The sequence below is a fragment of the Capra hircus genome, chromosome 3, assembly GCF_001704415.2.
Source record: "Capra hircus breed San Clemente chromosome 3, ASM170441v1, whole genome shotgun sequence".
NCBI classification, from domain to species: domain Eukaryota; kingdom Metazoa; phylum Chordata; class Mammalia; order Artiodactyla; family Bovidae; genus Capra; species Capra hircus.
The window spans coordinates 2441971-2464239 of NC_030810.1; the positions used below are offsets into that span (position 1 = coordinate 2441971).

The 22269-nt window shown below is 61.8% G+C and overlaps 1 protein-coding gene across 3 annotated transcripts in view; it reads left to right on the plus strand.

Moving 5' to 3' along the window:
• HDAC4 (histone deacetylase 4) overlaps positions 1 to 22269 on the plus strand; it is a 293330-nt gene that overhangs the window by 239136 nt on the left and 31925 nt on the right. For 2 of the 3 annotated variants that reach the window (XM_018040130.1, XM_018040136.1), the window contains exons 13-18: positions 2629 to 2886; positions 4996 to 5182; positions 7321 to 7454; positions 11485 to 11605; positions 16680 to 16726; positions 20504 to 20611. In XM_018040130.1, the coding sequence (XP_017895619.1) occupies positions 2629 to 2886; positions 4996 to 5182; positions 7321 to 7454; positions 11485 to 11605; positions 16680 to 16726; positions 20504 to 20611 (855 nt within the window). The remainder of the gene's footprint in view (positions 1 to 2628; positions 2887 to 4995; positions 5183 to 7320; positions 7455 to 11484; positions 11606 to 16679; positions 16727 to 20503; positions 20612 to 22269) is intronic. The other variant, XM_018040141.1, reaches the window with a different exon arrangement.

The following is a 22269-nucleotide window of genomic DNA, read 5'->3' on the forward strand; positions in this document are numbered from 1 at the left end:
CCCGGGGGCAGCCCCAGCTCCTCCAGGATCAGCCACGGCTTCTCCAAGTTCCCTGGGAGAAGCCCTGCCTCCGTTTCCCTGCTTCTTCATCTGCCTGCTTCTTCCTAACCATCATTTCCAGCCCTGGTCTATCGCCCGACCCCTTGCTCCGATCCCCCTTCCCAGGACAGCCCCTCACAGGTTGCCCAGAGTTTGGGTCTCAGCCTCTCTGCGGCAGGCCCAGGTCCCGTGCCCCTCACGCCCCGACCTCCCTCCATGCAGCTGTCCTCAGGCGCCTGGCCTGGAATCCCCGGGGTCCCCTGGCGCGCCTGGACCAGCCCCTCTGCTGATCTTCCGCCCCCTCCCGACTGAGCCCCCAAAGGGTCATTTCTCTGCAGGCAGTCCCCTGACCCCACCCGTTCTCAGCCTGACTCTTTATCTTCCCACAGCAGAGAGGAGCTAGCCTCCCGCTCTGAGACAGCACCTGCCTCCCAGACCATCATCTGGAGGCTTAAGTCTGTGGTGCTGGGGGCTCCCGTCCCCATGTCCCCCCCGCTGTCCACGCCCCGTCCCCGTGTCCTCCTCCCTCCTCCCACGCAGTGCCCACAGCCTCTTCCCTCACAGCCGCACCCTGGAGCACACCACAGGGGCCTTGCCCACTCCCACTCTCCCCCGTCCTTGTTCCCTCCCCGTCAGTCTGCTGTGACGTCTACTCACCAGTCTGTCCCCCAGCCACCTTCCCAGGCCCTGCGCTCCCCAAACCTCCCGTCAACCCCAGCCTGTTACCTGTTGGGCTCTGCATCAGACGCTGAGGGATGACAGAAGCGCGAGCGCTTTGGCCCCGCGGACCATAAAGCTGAGGCTCCTGATGCCACCTGCTGAGGTTTCCAGGCCCCTGTGGACCTGGGGGGCCCAGGAGAGGCCCAGAGCCCTCTGCTAGTGGAGATGGGTCCTCCTGCCCCCAGCCTGGTCGGGAGGTGGTGGTCTCACCCCAAGTGGACTCTGTCTAAGCACAAAGCTCATAGTGGGGCCTCACCAGCTCCAGGTATGTGGGAAGCAGATGAGATGGACAGATCCCCAAATCTTCAAAGACAGATTTTCAGAACACTTTTTGGATGAACCGCTGTGAGAAGTCAGTCAAATCACCAGATGTAAGGTTGGAGGATTGTTTACTCCAAATGGTTTGGAGCCTGTCTGCCCCCTGCCCGCCCTGTGGCTTTGTCCCCACTCACACCTCTCACCTTCCACTGAGCACGGACCTGCTCCGGAAGCTGTGTCCTCTGTGTTCCAGCTGGATTGGAACTTCCTGAGGATATGCTGCCTTGGGGCGGATGTAGAGAGGGGCCGAGCTTGCCTTTCATAGCGTGCTTCCTTTGCAGAGCTTAGCACAGCAGCTTAGGGGACGGTCACTAGAACAAGTCCCTAGCCCAATGGAAACTGTTCACTCGGCAGAGCAAGCCAGCTGCCCGGGAGGGTGTCAGTGGGTCCGTCCTCCTCTGGGGCCTGGCCCTGGGGCCCCGGCTGCTCACCGCACATGCAGCCCAGCCCTAGCACGGGCGTCCCCAGTCCTCCCCTCATGGGCCAGGCTGCGCTCGTCCAGCTGTGGGTCAGGGAGCAGTTGCTTCCAGAAGGACTTTTTAAAACACAAGTGCTCAGGACTAAAACTTGAGGCTTCTTGGAAGCCCTTGGTTTCCTTCTAGAAACAGTCAGGATGTGGGGAAGGGTCCGTCCTCGCTGGCAGGGCGGGGCTCTTGCGCATGGAAGTTCAGCAGGGACGGGGCATGGTGTGCCGGCTGCGGGCTCAGGGCCAGCGGCGTGGGTGCGCGCACTCAGAGGCCGCCTGTCCCTGTGGTGCCTGGCTGTGAGCTGCTGGGGTGGTGGGTGGGGTGACTGAGAAGGAAGGAGGGTGCACCCCCCCAGCCCCACTTCACACCCAGGTATGGACGTGGGTCAGCACCTTGCGATTGTGGTGAGTGACTGCATTGCGATTCACTGTGCCTGGCAAATAAGCACGTGGTAGCAGGTACCACACTAGGCTGTTCTATCTCAGCACTACGGACAGCGCCCGGCGTGCGTGTGTGTGTGTGCGCGCGTGTGTGCATGTGCACACATGTGCACCGCGAACAGCTCCTGGCGTGTGTGTCTGTGTGTGTGCACACACACGGGCACACACCACAGACAGCGCCCGGCACGCGCGTGTGTTCGTGCGTGCGTACGTGTGTGTGTGTGTGTCTTTGTGTGTGTGTCTGCATGTCCCCTGCCTCAGCCCAGAGTGACAGTGTCCTCGGATGGCCAGCCCCATTGTTCCTGAGACATGGGCTATGTGTGTGTTTGTGTGTGTGTGTCTGTGTCCTGTCCTGCCTCAGCCCAGGGTGACAGCGTCTTTGGGCGGTCAGCCCCATTGTTCCTGAGATGAGGGCTCAGTGTATGTCTGTGTGTCTGTGTCCTGTCCTGCCTCAGCCCAGGGTGACAGCATCCTCAGACGGTCAGCCCCGCTGATCCTGAGATGTGGGCTCTGTGTGTGTCCTGCCTCAGCCCAGGTCAGCTCTGCTGATCCCGAGATGTGGGCTCTGTGACCACCCCCTTCCTGTCCCAGCACCTCCCTCGTCCCCATCCCGCCGCACTCCACCTAGTAACCCTGTGTTACAGATGATCCCCAAACCCAGCGAGCCAGCACGGCAGCCCGAGAGCCACCCCGAGGAGACGGAGGAGGAGTTGCGGGAGCACCAGGCACTCCTGGAGGAGCCCTTCCTGGACCGGCTCCCGGGGCAGAAGGAGGCCCACGCGCTGGCTGGGGTGCAGGTGAAGCAGGAGCCCATCGAGAGTGATGACGAGGAGACGGAGCCCGCACGGGAGGCGGACCCCGGCCAGCGGCTGCCCACGGAGCAGGAGCTGCTCTTCAGACAGGTGCCCACAGAGCGGGGGGGATGGGCAGCAGCGGGTGAGCACAGCCCCTAGAGCAAGTCCAAGGTCTTCGTCCACCACACCTGCCGGTCCAGGCCCCCAGCTTTCCCTCCTGATACGGGAGGCAGATGTGACGTGAGCCCTGCTTTGCAGGTATCACCCCGAGACACTGGCCCTCTGTCCACTGTGTATTTATGCACCTGCTTCTCAGCTGAGCAAGCCCCAGACTCCCTAGGGATGGCTCCCCTTCAGGCCCAAAGGCTGCAGATTAACGCAAATCCGAATGCTGGTGGATTCAGCATAGAAGGGGGAGAGGGAGGCTGACTTAATCATTGATCAAGAAGGTTTGCAGCATCTGGTCAGAAGCCATGACCTTTGGGCCCAAGAAGACACTAGTGGCCAGCCTGGCAGATCCAGAAAAGCAGCCTGGTCTGGACACCCGGAGCCAGTGAGGTTCCCTGGCACTGACAATTGACAGACTCCTAAGAGACGATGAATACACCCAAGGAGTGACTCATTAACTTACAGTGAAGAGTAAAACGGCCGGGACGAGAAAGCACTGGGACAGCCAGCTAACCAGTCGGAACCCCGTCTTAGGCCTGAGTGCCCCCAGGGAGCAGTCTTGTTCCTGAGAAGCTGGGCCAGGGCGTCCGAGGGGTGGACTCTAAAATCTAATGGTGTCCTTCATTGTGGAGCTCAGCACCTAGGGTGTGGGGCCCTGGCTCAGCCAACCCTCCCCGTGGGCCCAGTGCTAGCTGCCCAGGCATACTCCCCCTCCCCCGACAGCCCAGGGGGTGCCTGCCCCACCGCCCCTGGGACCAGGGTGGGAGGTGACACCAAGGCTCAGCTCAGTGCCTCGGTTTCCCGGGAGCCCCTCTTGGGTAGCAGGTCAGCCTTCTCCCCGGCTCCGCATTTAAAGGCAGGACCACAGGTGGCTGGCGGTCACTTTTGCTAGTTCTCATTCAGAGGGCAGCCTGTCTCACGTCTCAGCCAGTGTTAGTGCTAAACCCCTGCTCTTCAAGGGCCCCTGGAGCCAGTGCTAATGACAGCAAGGAGGGCAGGGCAGGGGAAGCCACTGTCCCCGCTGCCGTGTGGACTCGGCAGTGTGAGCGCGCCAGGCGGGCCATCCAGGCCGCGGGCCTCGTTCCCGCGCCGGGGGCTTAGGTCAGGGCCTCGCCCGTTCACAGAGGCGGCGGCTTCCTCTTATAACTGGAGTTCAGCATGCTCTTACTGCGCTGGTGTGAAACCGGGAGGCAGTTTTTTAGGGCTGGTGTCTTGCCAATGATAAGGTGGTTGGCATTCTCTTAGGGGAGTCATCCCTGGGCTCTGAGTCTGAGGCAGTGATCAGAGGCGCTGGGTGTCTGGTTCTCGGGAGAAGAACCGCAAGCTCGCCTCGGGGAAACGCGGTGGCCCGCGCAGCAGTCTGCAGAGTCACCTTGAGAAGGGCACCTGCTCCGGGGGCGTCAGGTGTCACATCTGGAGAGGCTGTGGGACGAAGCACCTGCGGAGGGAGGCCCCAGGCAGGGGCTGCAGTCTGCTCCTCATCCCCCCTGCAGGGCAGGCTCCAAAGTAGGGTGTCCTGCCCTTCCCTCCTCGGCCGTGTAGGGAGGAGACCCCCTGGGTCCCCACAGAAGCAGCCATGCTCCTGGCAGGGCCGGGCAGGCCCCCCACCCGTCCCACCACCTCTCCCTGGGTTCCATCCGCCTCCCTGGGCAAAGCCGGACCCGCCCCGAGTCCCTGCCTTCACACTGCAGAGTCCACCCCCCTGCCAGCACCCTCTGCCTGGGTACTGCCACCCCGCCCCCCAGGTGTCACCTCCTCAAGGAGCCCTCCACGGCCCCCAGGCTGCCCAGGCCCCCCATTAGCTCTGAGCAGGCTTTTCCGCTGACGGTCTGTCTTCCCATGGGGATGTCCAAACTCATCAGCAGGGCCCTAGGCCACCGCCTCACTGGCTGCCCTCCTGGCCCAGAGGGCAGGCTTCTCCCCAGCAGCCTGGCACGAGGCTCTGCACTGGTGGGGCAGAGGGTCTGGGAGAGAGGGGCCCCGTAGCCCTACAGCCGGGGACAGGAGATGCCGGGAAGCAACAGAGTGGCCCCTTTCCTCCGCCCCCAGCAAGCCCTCCTCCTGGAGCAGCAGCGGATCCACCAGCTGAGGAACTACCAGGCATCCATGGAGGCCGCTGGCATCCCCGTGTCCTTCGGCGGGCACCGGCCCCTATCCCGGGCGCAGTCCTCCCCCGCGTCTGCCACCTTCCCTATGTCCGTGCAGGAGCCCCCAGCCAAGCCGAGGTTTACCACAGGTACCATGGGGCGGGGTGTTGGGGGCCGGGGGAGGGCGAGGGCCCCCTCTTGGGGCAGCCGCGGCTGCAGGCATGAGGGAGGTGCCACGCGGGGCCTGCGGGGCCAGAGGGCAAGGCTCAGACTGGGCGAGGCTCCCGGGTGGTGCCCAGCCTCACACCCACCTGACCTTCTGCCCAAGGCTCAGCCCCAGGCTGGGGACACTAACAGAGAGAGGTCACCAGGGTCTGTCCTGGCCAAGAAGCCCATCTCCTCTTCCCCAGAGAAGCATGGCCTCAGAGAACTGCCCATCCCTGGGCCTGCCCCCACCAGGCAGCTTCCTGCCCAGGGTCGGCGGGGTCACCACCTTGCCCTCCTTCGTCTGTCCTGGCCTTGGACCTAGGCTCCGCCCAGGGCCCTGCTCATGAGGCCCGGGCGATGCCTGGACGTGCAGGTGGAGTGGGTGCAGGGCGCGGCTGGCCCAGACACTCGCTTCCGCTCCTAGACGGCCCACGGCCTGCTCCTGCCTGTGGTCTTGTCGCACCCCCACCCACAGCCTCCCAACCCTGCAGAAGTCTCTCTCCGCCTGAAAGCGTTCCCTGGTAGTCAGGGCAGAGGGCTGAGTGCAGCGTCTGCCGGAGTCAAGGCGCTGGACTGGCTGTCCCGGCCCATGGGCTCCGGGTCGGCCCCTGCCACTGGCCCCCACCCCGCCTGGGACAGAGGGCCCCAGGACAGCGCCTCACCCCGTCCTGTGCTAATGCGTCGGGTGTGTCTTCAGATCTCACCGAACACTCTGTTTCGCTGTAACGTGCAAACGTGGCTACGTTCTCCTTGTCAGATTTTGGAAGGAGACTGATCATATTCGGAGAAGAGTTTCGTAGTCAGTTTCCAGAAGTTTAGTTCCTGCTTTGCAGTAAGAAAACCAGAGAACTGCAAGGTGTCACGAGTAGTCAGCAGGGGCTCTTTAAGAGTGAGTCCTTGGCATCGGCTGAGCTGGGCCCGTGCTTAGGAGGCACAGCTTGGACGACCCCAGGACCCCAGTGGAGACACTCTCACGTCGCGTGTGCCCCCTGGGTGCTCGGGGGTCCCCATGAGGGAGCCCACGGGCCAGCATGATGTCACCACGAGTGTCCTGGCCGGCGAGCCCCGCTCTGTTGCTGTTTCCCAGTTTCTCTTCATTATTCCTTTATTGACACTTATGAAACAGTGCATGTTCCTTGAAAGAAAGCACACAGAGTGGACACCCTGAGCAGGCAGTGGGTGGCCCTGACCCCACCCCTGGGGGAGCCACTGTCAGCATCAGGCCACACGTCCAAGGTTGTGTCTGTACGTAGCCAGACAGGCAGGTAGACACAGACACGGTGTATTTTCCGAAGCCAGGACTCTGCAGGGCCCACACTGCCGTGGGCCACTCTGGGCCTCTTCCTGCGTCCACACACGTCTCCGCGGTGTCCTGGCCACTCCCCGCTCGCTCGGCTGCCGCTCCCCGTCTGCGAAAGGGGCGCGGGTGGCTTCACCGTGGAGCTCCCGCCTCACACCCTGAGAGCAGCAGCACGCCGCTGTGTCGCCGTGATGCCGTCGGGTGGGGCCCATGTCCTGGAGCTGTCCACACACGTGCGCACCTGCAGTCCACGTGGACAGGCGTGCACGTCTGTGTTTCCGTCAGTCTGCTCCCGTCCTGCCGCTCTGCTATTGGAAGGCCGCGCCCCACCCTCCCCCGCCCCACTGTCTAGGCTAATTTCAAATGCAGTTGAGTCCCTGCATGTGTCTGTGTGTGTGTGCCCACGCGTGTGCTCCTGTCCAGCGGCTCTGCACGTTTCCGCAGGCAGAAACCGAGCCTTCTAAGCCCCAAGAACCTCGGACGGATGGATGTCAGTCCACAGGGGCAAACTACTCCATAGACCAGGTCCCTGGCAGACCTGAGTTTGGGACCAAAACCTCCCCGCTGTCTGGGTCAGCCTGGTCCCTGTGATATGAGAGCCCTGAGTCCTGGGGACAGGGCTGCCTTTTCATGTCTCCCTCCCTCGCCAGCTCCCCCGGGTGTTGCGGACTCTGGCTATTGGGCAAGTGCCCTGAGCTCAGCTCCCCTGGCAGGGGGACCAGCTGCCGGGTACCCCGAGGGCTCCTCTGAGCGCAGCCACCCCTGCCTCCTCCGCTGCAGGCCTCGTGTACGACACGCTGATGCTGAAGCACCAGTGCACCTGCGGGAACACCAACAGCCACCCAGAGCACGCCGGGCGCATCCAGAGCATCTGGTCGCGGCTGCAGGAGACCGGCCTGCGAAGCAAATGTGAGGTGAGGGCAGCCCTACAGGTGTTGCGAGCCAGGCCGCGTGTGATGACCTGGGGGACGCCACCCTTGCGCAGGCAGACATGCAGGCCTGCCCTCTGGAGGAACCCGAGGGGCCCTTCCCCGGCCCCTCTCACCTACTCCCCTTCTTGGTCATCCTCTGGGAAGCCTGCCTTTCGCCAGGCTCCCTCTCATCGCCCAGGACGCACAGCCAGGCCATCCCAGGGCCTCTGCCACGGGATGGGATCTGGGGGAAGACGGTCGTTTCGGCTGGCTCTTCATCGAAGGTTCTCTTCCTTGAGTTTTTGGGAAAGCTCCTCTCAGGGTGTGGGTAGAGCCTCAGGCCTGCAGGGTGGAGGTGGTGGGCAGGCTGACTAGTCTGCCCGGAATTCGGCCCCCACCTCTGCACCCCTGAACATTGGGTCCTGGAGGACAGGCCTGCTGAAGGACTCTGTGAGGTCCCTCCACCCCTCTGATGCAAGAGTGTGGCCTCCGTAAGGGACTTTGGGTCTGGGGCGGGGGGTCGGGGTAGAAGGGCATCTGTGCACAAGCAGGGGGCCTCCAGGCTGTGGACACCATAGCACTGTCATCTGTGGAGCAGGCAGGCGACACCGCCTCCCGGGAGCCCTCCAGGACGACGGGGCCTGGCCTCCCATGTGCCCACCCAGTGGGGACCTGCTGTGTTCCCCAAACCATGAACCCCACAAAGCCAGGGATAGGGTGCTAGCAGGAGGTTGAGCTCTCCAGGGTGACCCTGGAAAGCCCAAGCCTATGGCTGAGCAGAACTATTCCGTCCATCCTTCAGAGCCCAGCGCCGTCTGGAGGGTGTGGTCAGAGCCCGCTCCCCATCTGCCCCTCATCGGGACAGGGTGTTGAGGAGTTGAGGTCAGCCCGTCTCCGGTGACCCCACATCTTTGCCAGCTTATGACGACTCACAATCTTTGGAGGAGATGGCTGGAGGTCTGGGCCCAGAATCCGGCCCAGGAGTCCCTCTGGAAAGACGATAGGGACCCCAGGCAGAGGGCTGGAGAGGCCGCACCTGCTTCCAGACACAGTGAGGACGCGCCACTGGGGGGCAGCATCGGTCCGGTGGACACGCCTCCTGCAGAGGACCCCCTGCCCGGCCATCCTCCCAGCCACTACTCGGCCTGTGGGGCCCTGAGCTGCTTCTACGCTCACAGGACGGTCCCCTCAGGCCGGCAGCCACTAGGGTAGTTTCCAGGCAGGAGCTGGAAGATGGGGGCGAGGAGAGCAATGCTGAGGGCAGTCACTGACAGCCACAGGGGTCCCCACACCCAGGAGACAGGCCTGTAGACAGGCTGGAGAATGGACCCGGGGTGAGAGACGCAGGCTGAGGGAATGGACCTGGGGTGAGAGACACACGCTGAGAGGACGGACCCAGGGTGAAGAGACACAGGCTGAGGGGGGACCCGGGGTGAAGACACAGGCTGAGGGGACGGACCCGGGGTGAGAGGTGCAGGCGGAGGGGGGGACCCGGGGTGAAGACACAGGCTGAGGGGACGGACCCGGGGTGAAAGACACAGGCCGAGGCGATGGACCCGGGGTGAGAGGCGCAGGCGGAGGGGGGGACCCGGGGTGAAGACACAGGCTGAGGGGACGGACCCGGGGTGAAGAGACACAGGCTGAGGGGACAGACCCAGGGTGAGAGACACAGGCTAAGGGGACGGACCCGGGTGAAGAGACACAGGCTGAGCGGGGACCCGGGATGAAAGACACAGGCTGAGGCGATGGACCCGGGGTGAGAGGCGCAGGCGGAGGGGGGGACCCGGAGTGAAGACACAGGCTGAGGGGACGGACCCGGGGTGAAGAGACACAGGCTGAGCGGGGACCCAGGATGAAAGACACAGGCTGAGGCGATGGACCCGGGGTGAGAGGCGCAGGCGGAGGGGGGGACCCGGGGTGAAGACACAGGCTGAGGGGATGGACCCGGGGTGAAGAGACACAGGCTGAGGGGACGGACCCGGGGTGAAGAGACACAGGCTGAGGTGGGACCCAGGGTGAAGGACATAGGCTGAGGGGAACCTGGGGTGAAGAAACACAGGCTGAGGGGACAGACCTGGGGTGAGAGACACAGGCTGAGGGGACGGACCTGGGATGAAGAGACACAGGCTGAGGGGGACGCGGGGTGAGAGGCACAGGCGGAGGGGGGGACCCGGGGTGAGGAGACACAGGGTGAAGGGACGGACCCCGGGTGAAGAGACGCAGGCGGAGGGGGGGACCCGGGGTGAAGACACAGGCTGAGGCGATGGACCCGGGGTGAGAGGCGCAGGCGGAGGGGGGACCCGGGGTGAAGACACAGGCTGAGGCGATGGACCCGGGGTGAGAGGCGCAGGCGGAGGGGGGGACCCGGGGTGAAGACAGGCTGAGGCGATGGACCCGGGGTGAGAGGCGCAGGCGGAGGGGGGGACCCGGGGTGAAGAGACACAGGCTGAGCGGGGACCCGGGATGAAAGACACAGGCTGAGGCGATGGACCCGGGGTGAAGAGACACAGGCTGAGGGGACGGACCCGGGGTGAAGAGACACAGGCTGAGGGGGGACCCGGGGTGAAGAGACACAGGCTGAGGGGACTGACCCGGGGTAAAGAGATATAGGCTGAGGGGTCGAACCCGGGGTGAAGACACAGGCTGAGGGCACGGACCCAAGATGAATAGATACAGGCTGCGAGGATGGACCCGGGATGAAGAGACACAGGCTGAGGGGGGACAGACCCGGGGTGGAGCAACACAGGGTGAGAGGGACCCGGGGTGAAGAGACACAGGCTGAGGGGACGGACCCAGGGTGAGACACCCAGGCTGAAGGGACAGACCCGGGGTAAAGAGACACAGGCTGAGGGGGGACCGATCCGGGGTGGAGGGGTGCTTCCTCGCAGCATTATGCTTGGAGGCCAGGCCCGCCTTCCGCACACTTGGGAGCACTCACCATGCAAGGCATGGTCCATAGGACATGGCTGTGGGACTTGACCCGAGGCAGGGGAGGTTAAGGGACCTGCTGTGCCATGAATTCCTGAGACCCCCGAGCCTGCAGCCAGCACCCCGACTCTTTGGGTCGGCTCCCCTCTTTGAGCCACTCTGTGTGGAAGGTCATGGTGTGGGTGGGTCAGCTTTCCTGCCACCTTGTACCCCTTCACGCTGGAAGCCAGGCCGCGAAAGTCTTCGCCACAGCCTGCCCATCTTGGGCTCCCTGTCCTTGGCTCCTGGTCAGCAGGCAGGCGTCTCTGGGAGCCTGTCATACTGTTAGGAATGGTTCCAGGGCCCCCTGGGGGTTTCCATGGGAGTGCAGCTCCTGGCCCACTTCTGTACAGGGTGCGTCTGGCCCCGAGAGCCCAAGCCTTCCCCCTGCAACCCGGAGTCCGGTCGGTTACCCCTGCATTACTCCGACTCGGAAAGTGTAAGGTGTCGACCAGAATCTTGCTTCACAAACTAGCCTGCTTCTAAAAGGTTAAGTAAACGTAGCTCAACTCAAGAGTGATGTTCATGGCAATTTCTGGGGAACATCTGAAAATAGCCCAAGATCTGAGGAATCCCCAGAGTGAAGAAGCATGCAGACGGAGTGTCAGACATGTGCCAGTCAAACCAGCCCGGGGTGTCAGGCTGGTTATGGGCTGCCTTCCCCTCCAGGAAGGCTCTCGGTACCCGGAGAGCTGGGGTCTGGCCTCACGAGAGCTGAGCGCAGCCCCACGTGTGAGGCGGTTTCTGTCTATTTTAAGACCAGACAGTTGGAAAGCAAAATAACAAATTGATGCCAAATCATTGACGTGACAGTGAAGGCTAAAGCGTTGAAGGCTGGAATTATCTCTTTTTTTTTTCTAAAACGTCTAAGTTGTAATTAAAGTATACGCCCTCTAAAATATTTCCCAAATATTTTTCAAATATCATGTGGGGTGGTGTTTGCTTTTGATTTCACAACAAGCGAGTCACACTGTGCTCATGCGCACGTGAAACCCCGCTCCGTCTTGGGTGCTGGTTTGCTGCTGTGGCTGACCGTGGTGGCCTCCCATCCCCTCTTGTCCCGCAGTGCATCCGTGGACGGAAGGCCACGCTGGAGGAGCTGCAGACAGTGCACTCGGAGACGCACGCCCTGCTCTACGGCACGAACCCCCTCAACAGGCAGAAACTGGACAGTAAGAAACTTCTAGGTATTTCAAGGCCTTCTTTACCTTTACCGCGAGGCTGCTCCCAGCCCGGCCCACGCCTGAGGCCCTGCCATCCCGCCCTTGGGGCCCTGGCTGGTGGCCAAGTGTCGCCCACCGGGCTGTGTGTGGGCAGTAGGGGCAGAGGCGGCCCTTCTCCGTGGTGCCCGGGCCAGGCTGTCAGGTGAGGGTCCAAGGAGGAACCCGCCCTTGGCGTTCACATGGGCGCTTGGCTTCCTGCTTTGCATTGGGCGTGTTGGGGAGCAAACGGGCTGAGCACTGCTGGTTTCGCAGAATCTCGACTAGCTGAGTTGTGACGGGCGAGGCTGGTCGGGGCCCGCAGCCACCACCCTGCCACCCCTTTCTGGGCCTGGAGTCCACCTGGGGACGCTCGTCCAGGCTCCCAGGGGGACGGCAGTGGCCTGAGCCTTTCCTGGGGCCCAGGGCTTCATTTGGAACAGGCAGCCCCCCAGATGAAGTAACAGGATCTGGGCCTGATGGAAAGAACTGCTTCCCCCTAGGGAGGTGGTCAGGGTCCCCATAAGGCAGGTGGGGCTGACACACAGGTGGAGTGCCCAGGCTCACAAGGGCAGAGCCCCCCCATCAGAACACTTCCTGGACAGTTTCCGCCCGCTACCACCACTACCACTTCCTAATCATCTTGAGCCAGGACAGTCGCCAACCTGGGTTTCTCTACCTGTCCCAGCCCCCTGGGGCGAGACGCCCCTCATCTCCCTTGAGCCAAGGCAGGCAGAGAGGGTCCCAGAACCAGACTCTCGGGTCCTGCTGGGGTTGGGGGAGATGGGCCGTGCCCTGTTTGCTCTCATTTCCAGGGTGGACGTGGAGAGGGTTGGCCTTGTGCCTGGCCCTCACTGCATAGGTGTCATCCCCCTCCCCGGGGACCCTGCAGTGCGGCCCCACCACCTCCCCGTGTGCCCATGGGCCCCTTCACCCCCTCATGCACCTGGGTTCGCATCTTTCCTGCTGGGCACCTTGTAGGTGCTGAGTGCTTGGAAAGCACATAGCTGGAGGTGGGTACAATAGGAAGTGTGCTCGGGTCTGGGCAGGGGACTGTGTGCAGTGACTGGGCTTTTAGACGTCAGAATCCACCACACGTAGGAGACGGGAAGGGGCTTGAGGCGCGGAGCTGGGCCGCACGTGCCAGGAAGTGGGTCCAGAGCTGGCCCCAGGGACAGACGCCCCCACCTCCGCCCGCTGTCAGCCAAGTGACAGGGACTGTAGAGACCCTGGCCCTGAGGTGCAGGCAGGCAGGACTTAGGGGAGCAGGCCACAGGGCCTGAGAGATCTCCATCACGTCCCCTTGGCAGCCCTGTAGCCCCAGACAGACAGGCAGGGGGCCCCTGGACTGGGACAGACTCAGGCCCAGAGGAGGTGAGGCCGCCGGCCCTCCCTTCATCCTGGGCTCCCGGCATGCTGACCTTTACCCCCCCGGCAGAGATGGGGGACCTCCTTCAGGGTCCGTCTGCCCAGAGGGAGCTGACAGTGGGGCACCCCAACACATAGTGCCTTGAGATCCTTGACAGTGGTGATGACGGTGCCTGAGCCCGCCGTGTCCCTGGACCTTCCACCAGCTTCACACCCTCACCCTCAGCCAGAGCAGAAGGTCAGGGGTTGCAGGCACCTAGGAAGGTGCTCACCACTCGGAGGCCAGACTTCTAGGAGTTGCCACAGAAGCCAAGACTGGCCTAAGAATCGTTAGAGGGGAGGCAACATGTCCACAGAATGCGAGCCAAGACAAGAGAACAGGAGAAAGACAAAAACATTCTGGGGGAGTAATGTGAAACATGGACTCAGAAATTGAGTTCTGGGCTGGACAGGACAGGGAGTCGAGGAACTTGACCAGGGCTGAACACCAGGAAGCCAGAGAAGAGAAGAAATCCAAGGAGCGTCCCTAGCACGTGGGCCCGAGAGCTTCCGGAGGACGTGGAGAGGAATGGCAAGCACTGGGGGGCCACTCGAGGGTCCCAGGGCGGGAGGACCCTGCAGCGAGCACCCTGGAAAGTCTCAGAGCATGGGGGCCAGACGCAAGCATGCTGCTGCCTCCCAGGAAGAGGACCAGGGCTGCTGGGAGCCAGGACGAAGTCAGGCCACAGCTGCAGGGCAAGGCTTGGCCAGCTCTGAGGAAGGCTCTTTCCAGTCTGAAGTCTCCAGCCAGCCAGGCTCAGGCACGTTGTCCAGACGTGCCCCTTGCCCCAGGACTGGACTTGTGTGTTCAGGGTGCCAGCATGGTGGGTAAGGGCCTCTGCCTGGTTCACAGCCGATGCCGCCTCATGGTGGGAGGGGTGGGGAGCTCTCTTTTTATGAAGAGCACTGACCCCACTCCTGCGGGCTCCACAGCTTAGAGCCGCTGCCAAAGGCCCCACCTCCCAGCGTCACACTAGGGTCAAAGTTCGACTTGTGAATCCAGGGACACGTACACTGAAGCTGGACCAATCACAGAGGCCAGCCCTGGAGGGTGAATGCTACCCCGCTGAGTTTTCCAAAGCTCGACCACATGGTTTAGGATACCACACAAGAAACCAGAAGGAGCCGTGCAGGTTCACTCGGCCCAAAGCTGGGCAGGGCCCTGATCGCCATGGAGGGGCACTCTGCTGTTCCCTCTCCTTGGCTGAGGCCCTGTGCGGTCCCAGTCTGCAGACTGGACACAGACTCTTCAGTGTGGACAGCATCCTCCACTTGGCCCCCGAAGCACGTCTCTGTCCTCTGAGCTTGGGAGGGGGTGTCGGGAGTGTCCAGGCCCCACACCCAGAGTCACTGGGGAGAGGGGAGGGCAGGGTGGTCCAAGCTGGCCACTCCTAGGAAGGGGAGGACAGGGGACACCGAGGAGCCCAGAAGCCAGCCTGTCGCACTGGAAGTGGCAAGGGTACGAGCCGAAACGTCTAGAAATGAGACGGCACCAGTGGGGGGCCCAGAGGAGAGGGCCTGGCCTGTGGCTGAGTGGGGCTTGGTGAGAAGGAGCCCCCAAAGACAAGGACGGTGCAGCTAGGGGACCGTCAGAGGCCACGGAGGGAGGCCTGGAGCCGGCCAAGTGCAAGGTCTGCAGCCTGGCCCCGGATCCTAGGGGCAGCTCAGCTCCTTCCCGCAGGGAGCCCCGCTCCTGGAACGCTCTCCAGCACCGGTGGGGCTGCCCGTGGGTCCCATGACAGCGCTGGGCTGCAGTCCCAGTGACCCCCGCTTCTGCAGGGCCTCAGGCCAGAGAGTGGTCGGACTACCCCTGAGCACACCCCGCAGCCTCCAAGCCCACTCACGTCCTTCTCTGACCAGCGCGGGTCTTCCCAGCTCACCCTGACGCTCCACGTCCACCCTCTTGGTCAGCCCACCCCTTTTGCCCACCCGCCAGGCATGTGACACTTGAGGGACAGGAGACGGGGTGATGGGGGACTGGGCCCCATGCTGGGGTGCAGGTGGACTCAGGTCCCCCACCAGGAGGATGGATGAGGTTTTCAAACTCGTTCCAAAGTTTAAGGCAGGTGATCAGAAATGAGAGAGATGCCAGAACAGGGGTCACTGGGGAAGAGTAAACGGGGCGGGGCGGTGAGCCGGGAGCTGTCGCTTCCCGCCCGCCGAGCCAGGCCCGCCCCCATGGGGGCCCTCCTCAGTACATCCAGTATCGTCCTCCCTGGAAGCCCCTCTGCTGCTGTGGTGTCTTTGTTGAAGTGTTCCTCCATCATCTCAGACCCCAACCCCTGTCCTCGGCAGCTGTTAGTGTTTCTTTTATGAGCCAAGGGTATCGTCACACACGTGTTGTGTGTGTTCCATTTGCATTAATGACAGTACAGCCCGTTCTGTTTCCTCTTTCTCTACCGAGCTCTGTGTTGTGACGTGTGCTTGCTTGGCCATGACTGTGTTGTGACGTGCGCCCACATGGCCGTGAGGATGCCCGGGCAGATAGTCTCACTGCCTGAGACCTGTTTACATGTCTGGTGACTGTCCTGACATCAGGACATCTTTCTGAGTATCCCGACCTGGTGGTGACTGGTGACCTCTGATGATGGTAACGGTGCCCCAACACTGCCCTGTGATCTCCCTGCCACTTTCAGTTGAATCCGCACATTTCTAAGCCATGTGCAAAGAGACGTGTGTGGTTAGTATGGGGCGGTGACATGGCTTGGCCACACTGATGTCAGCAGCAGACCCTGGAGGGAGCTGCCTGATCACCGCCTTCTCACGGCAGCGAGCTGGGGAGGGAGCCTGGTCTGGTGGCTGAGGCTCACGGGTGCAGTAGGAGACGCAGCCATGCCCGCGGCCTCACAGGGAAGGGGGCTGGAGGCCGTGTGGCTCTGACAACGGGCAGTTTGGGAACTGCAGTCCAGAGCCGCAGTGGCAGGCGATGGGGGAGGCCCTGACCTGGAGGAGAGCAGTGCGTACAGGCAGGACAGGTCCACCGTCTCGAGGGGCAGGGAGGGTCCCCAGCATGGTCCCGGCCAGGAGCCCGGATGAGGTGGGCACAGGCCTTGCCTCCCTTTGGAGAAGGGGCGCCTTCTAGGCTGGTTGTTGTCCTGCACGCGGTTCAAACCGAGGAGGAAGACGGTCCCTGGCCTTGTCCCTGGGCGGGGACAGTCTGAGCCTCATGGACCCTGCGCAGGCCTTCCTGGATGGCCAGCCCCACGGCTGTGTGGCTTCTTAGCTGGGCACATCCCGGTGAATCTGGAACACTCCTGCATAGGGAGGGGACCCTGCCGTGACTCGCATTCCACATCTAAAGGGCTACCCCAGGACGGGGCGGGGGGCAGCGACAACCCCAAGTCTCCTGCTCACTGCTGGGGAGGGCAGCAGCCAGAGCTCAGGGCTGAGAGTGCGTGTCCGCGGCGGGAGCTCTGGACGCTGCCGCTCAGATGGTTCCCCGCCAGGTTCCCCACGGGGCTCCCCGCCCCTTGAGGAGCAGCTGGTGCCCTGGGGAAGGCGGGGTCTCTCCCCGGGGCTGGGCCCGCTCAGCCCAGGACCCTCTGCTAGCCAGGTGTCGCCCTGGCAGCCGCACGTGCCCCCTCGGTGGACACATTGCGTCCCTACTAGTGCCTGGCGACCCTGCCACCTGACCCGGGCGCTCTTCTCCCCGCAGGCTCATTAACGTCCGTGTTCGTCAGGCTGCCCTGCGGTGGTGTCGGGGTAAGTGTTTCTTTAATGTGTAAATAACGTCCTGTTTGTTCTCGGGGTCCGGTGGTCACAGAAACCGCCGCCCCACTCTCCGAAGAGCAGGTAATTGCTGCCAGGTGTTTTCCATAAACAGGGTCCACAGGGCGGATCGCCCCACCGCGCACACGTGAGGCTTCAAAGGCCCCGTGAGCCTGTGAGGGTTTTGATGGTGGGTCTGGGGCACCATACTCCAGGGAAGGCCGTCTGGCAGCCGGGCTGGCTTCAGGAAACGGGATCTGGTGTGCGGCCCGTCTCATCTGACCCGCCCAGCCACGGTGCCCCCTGGTCCGGCTCAGCTCGCGAATCCCATCGCCACATGGGAGCGTGTCGATCCCGATCCCAGAGCCGAGCTCCAGCCCGAAGCCCCCAATGCCGCTCTGACTGTGGGCACGAGATTTATGGGCCATGAGAGGCGGGCAGAGCCGCGCCCCTTGGGTCGAGCCCTTGAGCAGAGGTGCGGGGGCAGACACGGGAGAACTAGGCTCTGTTTCACCGGGGCTCTCCCTGCCTGTGGCAGGGGTGCTGAACCCGTCTGGGCCCCCAGCTGACCCCCAGCAAAGCCAGAGCTTCTCCTTCATCCAGGGGGGTCTGCCCCCCAACCTGCCGGCCTTTGGATGAGGAAGGGTGCAGGCAAGGCGAGTGTGCTGGGTTCGGGGGTCAGAGCAGCCCCCTCCCAGCCAGCCTGCTGGCCGTGGAGCTCCACGGCTGGTCCTGGTTCCAGAGAGGCCAGAGGCTGCAGTGGATGCAAAGGCGTCCTGGCTGGAACTGCGCAGCGGTTAAAGGTCCGTGTAATGACAGATCGCACAGCGGAGCCCAGGTCTGGATTCTGTTATGGAAATGAAACAAAATTGTTTTCTTCCTGAGTCTTTACAAAAATTGCTGCTTTGAAAATTATCCCGTCAGAAAGAGAATAAACGGCATTTATTCATACCACCACCAGGCCCTCCTAGAGTTATTGTATTTTGTATTGTAAATAGGCTGCAATCTCTTAATTCGGGGCAAATTTTTGGCCAGACTTGAAAAGGTTTGGATCTGCAGTGCCCTGCAGCCGCTCCGCGCAAGGCAGGATTTATAATCCACAGACGAAAGCGAAATGGGGCCTGGGGCCTGGGGCCTTGAGCCAGGCGACCCCTCCCCAGTGTGAAGTCCAGGTCCCACCCCACCACGGCAGGCTATGGCATCCACCTCCACGTCTGGGCACAGAAACGCTCAGGAGCACGGAGACCTGTAGAGTCTTACCAAGAGGAGCCAGGTCAAGAGGGGAGTCCGTCAGTCAGAGTAATCGGGGGAGTGTGAGCCGTGCAGTGTCCAAAGGGACTGTTCACTCCCAACTGTTTGCTGTAATTACTCCTAACAAGAGGGCTTCCCTAGTGGCTCAGATAGTAAAGAATCCGCCTGCAATGCAGGAGACCCAGCTTCTATCTTTAGGTCAGGAAGATCCCCTGGAGGAGGGCATGGCAACCCACTCCAGGATTCTTGCCTGGGGAATCCCATGGACAGAGGAGCCTGGCGGGCTACAGGGGTCGCACAGAGTCAGACACAACTGAGCGATTGACACAAATAGTCGGGCAGAGGGTCGAGGTGCCCGTCCTCCTGCCAGGCTCAGCGGCGCCTCGCTACGCCGCTGGTGCAGCTACAGCCCTCCTGGGCCTCAGTGTCTCCTTCCAGACCACAGGGCCAGCCCCCGGGGTGTCGAGGTGGCTGTGGAGACCCCAGGGACCCAGATGTGGCTGGGAGGGTGTGGGTCAGCTGTGGAGACACGGAAGGAAAGGTCGCTCAAGTGAACATCCAGGTTGTGCAATGCAGGCTTTTCTGGTTTTACACTTTTTCCCCCAAACCAAGGTAACAGCAACTTCTGCTTTGCTCTCCTCCCGATTTTTGCATTTCCCTTCCAGCCCTGCCATGGCTCAAGGGGGCAGCCCCTCGCAGGCCCTGGGGGCCCGCAGCCCACCCAGAAGGGCTACCCAAAGGGTCCGTTTGAAACCTCCGTGTGAGGTCTCCCCAGCTGTCCTCCCATCCACCTTCGCTGTGGGGAACTGTGGAGGAATCGGGCGGTGGGCCCTGTTTCCCCCGCCTCCACCACTCCCGTGTATGGCGGTCACCCCGAGTGGGGTCGCCTCTGTGGTGTCGCCCTTCCAGCGCCCTCCCTAGAGCCTCGTCCTGGAACTCAGGGCTCCAAACCCTCCATCCAAGTGGAACCACGGGGAGCTGCTGGCCAGCAGCTGGAGGCCCCGAGGCAGTGCAGATCACCTTCAGTTTCTCGGGCGGCAGTGGCAGCCTCGGGTCTTGCAGTGGGGCTGGGGGTCTGTCCCTTACCCTGGACACAGTGTTACCTATGGGAGCTTCTGGACCCTCGAGACAAGAGCAGAGCACGAAGACCCTTCACTCAATGCGGAGAGTCGGTCCATCTTCCCCCCTGGCTCTGGTTACTTAGCCAAAAGCCCAATTTATTGCATTTGGAGGAGAAAGAATCTGAGTAATTTTTTTGCCCAAACCACCCCTGAGTATCAGGGATGGTACTCTTACGGACTGAAGCACACGCCTGGGACTCCCATGCCCTTCCTAGAGAGGGCTCTGGGAAGCCTGAGTGACAAGCCTGTCCACCTGGAGTGGAGTCTGCAGGGTCCGTAAGAACCTGCTGCCCACAGCAACCCCTTCCAAGCCCTGAACACTCAGGGCCCAGACACGGGCTGAGCTGCAGGTGAGGGTCTGGCACCCCGCCCCCGCCAGGGTCGGCGCCCAGGCCATGATCATTACGTGGGATGGATGGGTTTCTTTCAATGAAGTCTTGAGGCTTCATCTTCAAAGCAAGATGATTTAAAATACATTTACGAGCGGTTCGAGCTATTTCCTGAAGAGCGTTATTCCGTGCGGGTTCTTCTTTTCAATGACCAAACCGCTGTGTTCTTTAAATAGCTTCCAAATGTCAGAAGAACGCTCTGCACTTAGTCCGGTCTCCACGGCATTAATATTCAACGTTCAAAGACAGGCTTCTGTTCTAAATAATGGTGTGCTGTTATTCATTGCAGTAGCCTCTCAACTAGAATATTGGGGACCAGTTATTTCAGCTCAAGAATCAGTTCAATAAAATCGACATGAGAGCCGGCCTTCCCAGAGACTGGGTTGGGGATCTTCCCAACCCAGGGATCAAACCCCAGTCTCCCACATTGCAGACGAATTTCTTTACCGTTTGAACCACCAGCAAAGCAGGAGATACAGGTTCGATCCCCGGGTTGGGAAGATTCCTTGGAGAAGGAAATGGCAACCTGCTCTTCTTGCCTGGGAAATCCCATGGAGAGAGGAGCCTGGCGTGCTGCAGTCCATAAGAGTCAAACACGACTGAACAGCAAACAGCTAATCCTAACCCTTCTTAACATTTGCTTTTGCTGACTGTGAGTGTAACTCAGCTGCAGTTGCAGTTTGAAAAAAGAGGTTGGGGGAGCTAGGTAACCTTGACATCACGACTCTTAGCTTGGAGTAACTTGGAGTCACTGAGGAAAGAAATGACACCTCAGAAAGCAGTGAGAACGCAGGTGTGCTATTTTGGGTGCATTTACCATTCTTTTCCTGTTCAGTATTTTTTGGCGTGTCTTCAAAAAAAAGTAAGCTGGAATGTGAGCCGCGTTCTATAATTAGTCAGGGAGAGACGAGACCCTCCAGTTTCAGAGGCAGAGCACAGGGGACCCGGCAGGGCGGGGGCAGTGTGGCCCTCAGGGCACTGGGCTCACCGCAGGCGCACTCTCTCCACAGGTGGACAGTGATACCATATGGAATGAGGTGCACTCGTCGGGGGCTGCCCGCCTGGCTGTGGGCTGTGTGGTGGAGCTGGTCTTCAAGGTGGCCACAGGGGAGCTGAAGGTCAGTGAGGACCCGCAGCAGGAGCTTGGGGTTGGGGGGAGAGTGCCCGGGGAGGGGGCAGCCGGCCGCCTCTGCTCCCCGCTTCTGCAGGGCACCAGGCAGCTGCGAGGGGGGCGGGGCGCCCAGGTCTGTCCCCGCCGTTGACCCGCAGGGGACCCTGCCCCTTGGAATACACACAGCCACGCAGCAGTTCTCAGCGAGGCCGATCTTGGAGCCCCGCCCTCTCACGGTGGCTGAAAGACCAGGAGAGCTTTTGTCTGTAGGAGTTGTGTCATCCACATCTGACTAGTCATCAGAGATTGAAAAAGGAAGCCTTGTAAATATTTGTTAATTTAAAAATAATAGTACATCTGGCTTCGTGGCTCAGCCGGGATCGTCACACCCGCTTCTGCATCTGTGGCTGGCGGCACGCAGCCTTTGTTGAAGCACGCGAAGGCAGTGCAGCCTGGCCTAGTGCAGGGCAAGGGGAGGGGGCTCCTCAGGGGGCTGCAGGTCTGTGTCTCTGACCCTACACCCCAGTTCAGCGAGGGGCGCTGTCCTGAAGACATGTTGCTGTGCAGACCCTGAAACACACCAGCGGCCTCTGTCCTCCTGCTTCATGAGGGGCCCTGCACGCCAAGTGCGTCGTTTATCCTGACTTTGCACGGTGCTTGGTTTTCTGGAGATGAGAGGTCACGGAGGGCCCCAGACCCTTCAGTCGCCTCTTACTAGGCAGTGTTCACTGCAGCCCACACCCTGGGAACCGTGCCTGTCACCTCCCATCTCGCCAGGAGGGTCTCCTCCGCACAGGCAAGAGCTGGTTTTCCAAAGCTCTCATTTTCACCAGGAAGCTCAGATCCCACGCTGACCACAGTCTCGCTCTCCCCAAGATGACAGCCCTGTCGGGCTGGTTACACACCCCCTATCTCTCTGCACGGGTGTTAAAGAGACGTCCAGGTTTAATGACGTTGATAAGTTTCACTGCTTCCTCGGGACGCTGGCACAGAGGTGCTGTTCCTCTGAGAACCTGTGTGCTCCCCCTACCACCGCCCCTGCCGCCGGTCAGCTCTCAGCTACACGGGAGCGGGCACAGAGCCGTGGGGGTACTGGAGAGGCCCGGGGTGTGAGGTCCTGTCCAGGGACAGGGAGATGGCTGGGTGGTGCTGAGGGGGCTCGCACCAAGTGTGCCCCCAGCCCAGTCTCCGCAGCAGGCTGGACACACTTCCCACGCCTGGCCAGCGTGGTCCACGGCCCTGGGGCCTCCGTTGCAGACCTTGACCACACAGCTTCCTGGGCTGGCGAGACCGGGCGTGCTGGTCTAAGCCGTCTTTATTACGGTGGCTGCAGGATGGTTTGCAGATGGTCCTTTTAGAGCCTGAGTGATTTCGGGGCCTGGAGGGGGCAGCCTGCAGCTCTTCTCCAGCCTGTCGACTTTGCTCACAGGCGATAGTGGCCCTTTTTTTGCACTACCCATTCCCCGGGGAGCTGAGCCACAGAGACAGCAGGGAAGCTGACATTACAGCCCAGCCAGGGTGCAGCCAAGTCCCGTCAGATTCATCTGCTCCAGCATTCCCATCCAGTTACTTCCTGATGGTTATAATCAGAACAGGGCCACAGCCACCCCTTCCCCTCCTTCCTAGACTCCCCCGCTCGGCAGCCCACAGCCTGGCCAGAAGACT